At 36.6% G+C, this 9723-nt stretch overlaps 1 protein-coding gene across 2 annotated transcripts in view; it reads right to left on the bottom strand.

The window, feature by feature from the left end:
• Positions 1 to 2301: 2301 nt before the first annotated feature.
• The window catches only part of LOC133520576 (aldehyde dehydrogenase 1A1-like), a 39360-nt gene continuing 31938 nt past the window's right edge, over positions 2302 to 9723 (bottom strand). For both annotated transcript variants that reach the window (XM_061855082.1, XM_061855081.1), the window contains exons 10-11: positions 8274 to 8348; positions 2302 to 4414 (exon numbers count right to left, since the gene is read on the bottom strand). In XM_061855082.1, coding sequence (XP_061711066.1) covers positions 4345 to 4414; positions 8274 to 8348 — 145 coding nt within the window. In that variant the 3' untranslated portion in view covers positions 2302 to 4344. The remainder of the gene's footprint in view (positions 4415 to 8273; positions 8349 to 9723) is intronic.

Below are 9723 nucleotides of genomic sequence, written 5' to 3'. Positions count from 1 at the left end.
AAGCTAAAAGAATGTACCTACAATACCTAACAGTTTAAAAATAAACCAACATTGTCCACGAGTAAATAATATACATAAATACCAACTACATACATAAAATACTAGAAACATATCTATTAAGTAAATCAAAAAACATATTGTGTGTATTGCATGTTGGATCTATTGAGAATAAAAAATTCTCTTTAGATCCATTTTGATAATAGTATAATTTAATGGATCTAATGATATATAGAATTTTCCCTATAGATCCAGTTTTAACTGTCAACATAAATATTTGGATCTAACAAGAAAAACATTTCTCACTAGATCCATTTTGGATCTATGGACTGGATCTATCGAGAATGAAGGCAATTACCTTTACTAAAGTTGAAGCTGCCTAAAATGCTTGAAGTCTATTAACGTCTGTTTAATAGCGGATTTCTTTTTTATTACTAAGGCTTAGGCTATACAAAACCGAATTAGGTTTTTTGTAGGTACAACTTTTACACCAACGTTACATAACTTTTAGCTGTGTAATGAGTCAAATGAGTACTGTTAACGTGCTTGTGTATTACTTATCTATTTATTTACAGCAGGCGTAGGTAAACTACGTATAAGTTTTCCACTGGTTATGTGGCTTGAAACAAATGGCAAAAAGCTAAAGTAATTTATATAGGTAAACAAATAAAATAAATTAATATTATAGGGACATTCTGACACAAATTGACTAAGTACTCAGACAACGATGATTAGACAGGATGATTCAGGAGACGTGAGCAGTATTAAGCCTGCGTATTTAGTAATTTATCAGTAACTGTTTCGTACCAGTATTTGTGAGATTAACGTTAAATTATTTTTTTCTTTCAATATTTTATTTTATTTTATTTACGACATTTATGGTCACCCTCTTTGTTTTATTCATAACAAGTCACAAAATGAATGTCATCGGAGTCTGGTTACTTTTGAAAAATCGTATCTCGCTCAAGTGTGACATTTTATTTTCTTCATAATCAAAGTGCTGTCATAGCGGTTAAAGAAGTTTTATCTTTGTTAATTAAGTATTGCAGGGTGTCCATGATTGTAGATAATCAAATTTGTTTTTAAAACAAAGTTAGATAACAGAAACAAGCGTGTTTTACTTAAATATGACGGTGAACGATTCATTATCATTTACTGATTGTGTAGGCTTGGTCCTGCTCACGTATCATGAACCACCCTGTATAATATACAAATGCTTAAATACATAGAAAACATCCATGACTTAGAAATAAATATCTGTGCTCATAACACAAATAAATGCCCTTACCGGGATTCGAAACGGGAAGTGATTAAATGATCAGCCGTTTATAAAACTGAGGTGAAAAAAAAAAACCCATTAAATAATTTGGACAGCATACAAACACTTTGCTGGCAATAAATAAAAATCGAGCTACAACTCTTGGTCAGCAAATAATTTTGTGAAAACAAACGGTCAACATAATAAACAATATCGATCTGCTTCTGTTATAATTTATCTGCTTAATAAAGAGTCGAGCTGCGAATAATTATTTGGTCAGCAAGATTAAAAAGTTGGTTGGTAGATAAAAACATTTATTTATTTAATCTTTATTGCACAAAAGAAAACCTTATAGTACAAAAGGCGGACATAATGCCATGAGGCATTCTCTACCAGTCAACCTTTCAAAACATGTCTCTAAGCAGTTAAATTGATTAAAAGAATGGTAATATGATATAATAAGGTGGCTAGCGTTTGATTTGAAAAATCGACAAAGTTGCAGGTGCAGTGAAATCAGCCTACGTGACACGATACCACGTCACCAAAATCGCAAGGTTACCCAAATGTCAAGGTCAACTAAAACCGAATCAGAGCCCCCCACTATCCACGTGGTTTTGTCTATTGGGGCTGCCCTCCCTCCAGGGGGCAGCCCATGCCCGCTGTGAGGGTACGAGTGAGGCGAGCGGCTGAGGTCGGTTGCCGAAGGTGACCAGCAAACCGAAGCGGCGGAGCCGAGTGTAGTGACCGTGCTTAGTCACGCGAGGGCGGAAGGGCTGCACATTAAAATAAGCAGTTATTGAGGTCATTCACCCCGAGTGGTAACTAAAACCCCGATCACACTTGTTTAAAAAAGCGGCCAAGTGCGAGTCGGACTCGCCCATGAAGGGTTCCGTACCATTTATGACGTATTAAAAAAAACTACTTACTCTAGATCTCATTCAAATCAATTTTCGGTGGAAGTTTGCATGGTAATGTATATCAAATATTTTTTTTAGTTTAATCATTCTGTTATTTTAGAAGTTACAGGGGGGGGGGGGTCACATTACCACTTTGGAAGTGTCTCTCGCGCAAACTATTCAGTTTAGAAAAAAATGATATTAGAAACCTCAATATCATTTTTGAAGACCTATCCCTAGATACCCCACACGTATGGGTATGGGTTTCATGAAAAATTTTTTTTTTAATTTTTATGACGTATTAAAAAAAAACTACTTACTAGATCTCGTTCGAACCAATTTTCGGTGGAAGTTTGCATGGCAATGTATATCATATATTTTTTTTTAGATTTTTCATTCTGTTATTTTAGAAGTTACGAAGGGAGGGGACACTTTTTACCACTTTGGAAGTGTCTGTCGCGCAAACTATTCAGTTTAGAAAAAAATGATATTAGAAACCTCAATATCATTTTTAAAGACCTATCCATAGATACACGTATGGGTTTGATGAAAAAATATTTTTTGAGTTTCAATTCTAAGTATGGGGAACCCCCAAAATTTATAGTTTTTTTTCTATTTTTGTGTAAAAATCTTAATGCGGTTTATAGAATATATCTACTTACCAAGTTTGAACAGTATAGCTCTTATAGTTTCGGGAAAAAGTGGCTGTGACATAAACGGACAGACAGACGGACATGACGAATCTATACGAGTAAGGGTTCCGTTTTTTGCCATTTGGCTACGGAACCCTAAAAAGGCATGAACGTTAATGGAAATATTTGTTACCTATTGAAGTGACATCAGACCGATATTCGAATGATTTTGGAATCATATCAGTGAGATGTGTATATCTTTTGGAATTACATTTTATTCATGTCATTCCCATACGTTTTATAATATCATTCCAGAACCTCTCTTCACGCATTGTCAATATTTTACATCATTACTAGTCTCGGGTAGTTTAAATTATTATTTTTCAAACCTTTATGCTTAGTTGCGGACATAATAACTGTTATAGATGTTATATTTTCGTCTTCGCGCACAACCACTATTCGAAACAAATGATAGATCCGTGCGTGCAGTACGTTATCGTAAACCAAATGAGGAAATGAGGACCGAGTGGGGGACGATCCCATTTCTATGCATGAAGTATGCCCATTCAATGGAGATGCCATGCAAATTATTGGGGCTGACTTCACGAAACAGAATGAAATGGAGCTTTGCTCCACTAAAGCAAAGGCCATCATTTGCACAAAATTGCTTAGGAAACGAAAGTACTTACATACACTTGGAAAACATTAGATACTTAACCGTCTGCGGGAGTGTAATAATAGTTATTTACGATACAAGTGCGAAAAATAGGAAATTCGTAACGAGTGGCGATAAATTAAAACACGACCGAAGGGAGTGTTTTAAATCACTTCCCGGTTTCCGATGAAGCTGAAAGTTTGCATACATATGTAAATCGGGTGACAATGCAATAATTATGGTACCATCAAGCTGATCTGATGATGGAGACAGGATGTAGCCATAGGAACTCTGTGATAAAACAACGCAACCGAATTGTGTTTGGGGGTTTTAGAATTGTCTCGATGAGTATTAGTTGCCTGTGGAAAAAAAGTACAGTCAGCGATAAAAGCTTGTATAGTCGTTAGGTTTGTAGCTGGCCCCGAGCGGCTTATCCTTTGTCTATTGTTAAGTAAAACCGCACGCGACTACCTACCTGCATAAACTATAAGGGTTCCGTTTTTTGCCATTTGGCTACGGAACCCTAAAAATGGTCCGGCGACTTTAACCGGCTATTGAATTACAACTCCTATGGAAATTGCAATAAGATTCAAAATGAAGAAATGGAAAAATAATTTGCGATTTCTTGTGTGGTCCCTTTACGGATACTGAGTGCCGGCGAGTCGAACGCTACAGAACCAGAACCATATTGTATTAGTTTCACTGATTTCTTTTCAGTTTAAAAATGAGTAAGCGTTTTTAGGGCTTTAAGATTTATTGTAAACGATAATATTGCTTATTAGGAATACAAACACAAACTAATGGTTTCAAATAATGAACAATGAACTATATAGTGTAATAAAAATATCACTTGATTTTGATTATTTGATGAAGCCCCATCCATGCGGGCAAAGATTTAGTCGTATTCTAAAACTTTTTCGGCAGAGCCATATTCACCGTCTTAACCTCCAGGTAAGCGTTGACGCAGTCCATTCCACTGAAATGAGAAAAAAAGTTCCATTTGATTTCTGGTCAACATTTATTAAACTCCGTTTAAGCTATATTTGCACCGATTTAAATAGAACAAAGTAAGGGTGTCATAAGAAACGTCAATAACGTCATAAGTATTTTCATATTTCATAGAATTTGAAATTAACGATGACATTGTCCCATTTTTAACCGACTTCAAAATTTCAAAAGAGGAGGTTATCAATTCCGTTGTATTTTTTTTTTAATGTTTGTTACTCCATAACTCCGTCATTTCTGAACCGATTTTGAAAATTATTTTTTGTGATTGGTAATCTCACGGGACAATCCCACGGAACAGTTAAAAGTTCTTCACACTGGTGCTGAAGTTGGATGCGGATGATCAATTGCTCATTTTATGAAAGAGACTAGCTTTAGTCGCGGACTTCGTTTACGTAAAATAAGAATGTGAAGTAGGTATGTCACAACTGACACGTGGATGAAAGTTATGAGTCGGGCATAAAGATACAATTTTGTCATAGGTACATAAGTTAGAAAATTCTAAATCTCTATATGTAGGTATAGGTTTGAATAACTAGCAAATAAAACTAAGTCCAAAACAATAAGGAACCAAATTTCAGAATGGGCACGTGTCCAGGAAATAAGAAGAACCTATACAAAATCACATTATGCATCTAACTCAAGTAGACACACTCTCTTGTGTACGTAATTTAACCTGTCTTTGAACCCCATTAAGGGAAGAATTAAAAAAAGTTGAAATCTTTTTCTGCTGAATTCTGGCAAAACACCTAATGCAGCCAAGTTTTGATGCAATAGGTATTCAATCACGGTGTATTAATATTTGTCCTGTCCACGCCCTACTTGACCGCCGCCATACCTGAGACGGGAACAAACGGGAATGATTTATACGCAGAGCTTATTAATTATGAGAATACACCTTCAAAAATAATAATAATACAGCTTATATACGTCCCACTGCTGGGCACAGGTCTCCTCTCATGCGTGAGAGGGCTCGGGCTATAGTCCCCACGCTAGCCAAATGCGGATTGGAGACTTCACATACACCTTTGAATTTCTTCGCAGATGTATGCAGGTTCCCTCACGATGTTTTCCTTCACCGAAAAGCTAGTAAATACACCTTCAAGCACTATTAAATACCAAAGTACTATTATGGTTTTTTCCTACTCCTCTACTGTTATCTGTCATTTATGCATTCATTAACACGAATATAAGAACATACATAAAAGATTTCAAGAAAAGTCTATATTGTCTATTCCTCATAAAAGCTCTTGTGCTTTTATAAGCTATAACGTTACTGCGATTAATGGCTACCAACCTAACAAAACCAAAACGAATACAGTTTTAAACTAAGTGCATTGCTGCCAACTTACAAAATATTCATTTGGTTGCATAGTAAAAATAATTACTTCATAAGTCAGAAACACGCATGTGACACCCGTAATATAGCAACACCCATAGACTACGAAGACCGCTTAGCGTTGCTTATTAGTCTCCGTAGGCTACGGTGGCCAAAATTGAGAAAAAACTGTCCAAAAAATTAATTTAGCAAGTAGCAAGTACCAGGGCCTCATGAGTTACGAGGAGGTGTCGCTGACCGGCCGGCCACGGCCCGGGGCGGGCTGGGCGCGTAACAAGGTATGCTCGCGCGTCTTGGCTATATACTTTTGCTGTAATTTGTTTACCTAAATTAAGATTTATTTTTGTTGACTCGTAGGAAAAATATTGTATGCAACGTTGTATAAGTAGGTCAAAAAATTCTCGTGGCGTATTCCTTTACAATGTTCGCCTACGCCTTCGGCTCCGGCTCACATTGTAACTCACGCCACTCGCCTTTTTTGACCCTTCTTATACAACTGTTGCATAAAATACTATTAAATATTTGTAACTACATATATGAGTAGGTACTTAGACTAAATTCTTAAATTAAATTAGTAAGCGGATATTGATCAGACAATTTAATAACTACTCGTTTTACTAATATTCTGAATTTTATTGAATACAATTCAAATATTTTGCTAGGATAAATTACCCCATTTACGCACTTTTACCCAACGCACGCGTAATAACGATTTTACATGCCTGGCTGGCACGAGTACGCCTACGGTAATTTCTACTTTAAACTTAAACCCGTTGATATTGAACGTAAAGCTGCTAAAAGTAATTAAACTACTTTAAGTGCTTCCCTGTGAGTTTTATGTTTCATCAGTACGAAAGTTTAATTCATTTTTCGGTCATCAGAATGTAAAGTGCGTGCTCTTGACCCGAATGGCTTTACGCATTAAAAACGCTTTTTGAATTATTTTTTCGTTTTTTACAATGTTTCAAACAGCATTATGACGTCACACTGCTACGTCACTATATAGTCGTTTGTTACATACGCTCTTTGGTTCAAAGTAACTATCTAAATGGGTTTCTTAAATGAAAATTAAGAAATTCGTGAATATAAAAAATACGGGTATCTTGAACCTTCGCGTTCTTTTGACCCAGACATTGAAGAAAATGTGTCTGTACAGTCAGAACTCAGTTACAATCTCTACATTTGGAAATTATTTTAACTACTCGTAAGTTTAGCCTTAATTATATTAGTATTGTTTTGTTTTAGTTAGTTAGTGGTTACATGTTATTTTAATATTCGTTGTAGCATTAATTAATTAATATTAATCAATGTTTTCTTAAGTGTACTCTTTACTGTGTGGTTTTGGGTTAGGTGTTCAGGATATTAGGCAGGTATGTTGGCCAGAGCCCTTTCCCATATTCATTGGTGCTTTTAGGTATTTTAAAGTATGGTTCATTGGTTAAGGTTCGGAGGTGGGATGGTCTCCTATACCTGTCCAACTGCCCCGACAAGTGTTTATATTCTAATATCACAGCAAGTTATGCTTTATATTAAAAAGTAGTACTCAAAATTACAAAATGTTTTCAATTGGGGACAACCTTAAATAGACCAATCTAGTCGCTAACGTTGTTCCGAATACAAAAATGTTTATCGTTAAAAAAGGGAGGCCGGAAAAAATATTACCTTAAAGAAAATTAGTTTAGCCAAGGTCTTCACGGCTGCTTCATTCGTCGTTCGTTTATTTGATTCCGAAGTGTCACTGCCCTATTTAATTAGATAAAGGAAGCCGACGACCGTATTCAAATTTTAAAATTATGATACTAATATAATATAGATATGAATAGGTAGGCCCACTGATATTGATATTATTAATATTTGTACGTCTCTTACAAATTATCGGAACCATGGGGTCCCGGGTATTTGGAAGGCGTGCGTGGGGCCGAAGCCAACACGTAAAACCAATTTACTCTAAAAGTAATGTGACACCATGTGTATCCCTGTTTATCAGTACTATAGTAGCGCACCCAAGGACAAGCCCCGATTAGTGTAGGACTATTGTAAGAAAAAGGTACAAAGAGAAACTGACCTGACTGACTGGTTGAGTAGCTAGTGGACTGGTAACCGAGACTATGGCACCTGCCCTGATCATATGTTAAAAAATACGAATAAAATGGACAGGTGGTGACTCGCCAACTCACAATATGGGTCCCCGAAAACGGACTGACTCTCGGGGGTATGGGACCCAAGGGACGTCACTTCCCATTCGGCTCGCCACAAGTTGCCCTGGGGGCTTATTATTATTATTTATCTAAATACGCCTGTTGGCAGACATACATAAGTAGATCCTCAGTCACTTTGATGAATCCATGAAAATAATATGTATAAAGCACAGACCACCTGTACTAGAGCACAAATCAAGACAATTACCGTCACCATGCATGGTTAGTTACGAGTTTTGATACTAACTATTTCAGTATGAAAATGTTTGAAATAAATAAAGTTCACGACTTACTTTTCGCGCCCAATTCCAGAATCTTTGAAGCCGCCAAACGGACATTGTGGGTTGTATGACAAATAGTGGTTAACCCTGTATAATGAAAAGTAAATAATTATCTTTTCAGATAGGTATATGTCATAAAGAAATGTTCTCTTAAAGCATATAGTGCTCACTCCATACATCCGTTTTCTTAGCAAACGCTTATTATTTTCGTAGTCGACATCTAATAGCGTCAAATAGCGGATTTATCAGTACCGCTTCTCAACAGTAGATGACACAAGTGGCGCGAATGACGAAAATTGTATTATACGTAGTAGTAGTAGTATACTTGACAATTTACAACTAATATTACAAGCAGGAGTTGAAAATAGAGTTCCAGTTAATGCGGTTATAATATAAGCTGAAAATTGTTGAGTATTACACTTTTTGTTCGTCGCGACATCTATTGCCAAGTAATAGTACTGAAGAAACCGCTCCTTGACGCTAGATGTTGACTACGACAATAATAAGGGTTTTGCTAAGAAACTGATGTATGGAGTGAGCACTCTATGCTTACTTATTTCTCTGTGATACTATATAGGAAATTGTTTAAATTCACCCTTAGTGCATTTTGACATTGAACAAAGTGAAGGACTCCGTTTCAGCTTGTGCGTATGTGTGTCCGGATGTTCTGCTTTACAGCCCGCTTAGCCAACATGTCAATCGTTAACGCTCCGGAGCGAACGAAACTCAACTGTCACTGTCGCACTATTATGGAAAAGTAATAGAAAGAGATGACTACGCTACGCTACCTTACGAAGCGGGCAGGTATCATTTCAACCGATTCTCGTGGAGTTTCGTTCAATACTTATATGACTATCTTTTCGAGTTTAAAATGTCGTGAGTCATCCTGTTTTTTCAGTTTAACTCATGTATTTCTTAGTCACTCACGCGACATGTTTCGCAGAGACGGCTCCATTTACAAGCATTAGCAGGTAACAAATAACACGTAAATTTAAGGATGACTCACTTTAGACCGGGCTGGGTCCGGGCCTGAGCTTCCAGTGCTTACTTTTCTATGACAGATGACTGGTAATCCGTTCCATAGAAAACGAAGTGCCGGAAGCTCCGACCCGGACCCGGCTCGGTCTAACGTGAGTCATCCTTTAAACCATAAAATTAGCTAATGATTTTTTTTTGTCGATTCAGACTTTTCAATATGGAGGAGCTACGGAGATTCGTAAGAATAAAAGGCCATAAAAGTCCCAGAGCTATTAAATAGTTAAAGTTACACAACAAAAGGCGCCGGCAGGCTTCATTTCATGTGCCTCTTGGGTGTTTGCCTGGCTTAAATAGAGAACAATGGACATTGTGTAAACAAAATATCGTTTTATGTATCTCGTTTGATGTAGCACCAAGCAAAAGCTCATTTAATAATAGGTATATATAATAATAGTAATAAATAATAGTTCTGGGTGCGTAGCCA

This window comes from Cydia pomonella, chromosome 8, assembly GCF_033807575.1.
Source record: "Cydia pomonella isolate Wapato2018A chromosome 8, ilCydPomo1, whole genome shotgun sequence".
Taxonomy (NCBI): domain Eukaryota; kingdom Metazoa; phylum Arthropoda; class Insecta; order Lepidoptera; family Tortricidae; genus Cydia; species Cydia pomonella.
The sequence above is the reverse complement of the archived record's forward strand: the minus strand, read 5'-3'. Positions and strand labels throughout refer to the sequence as shown.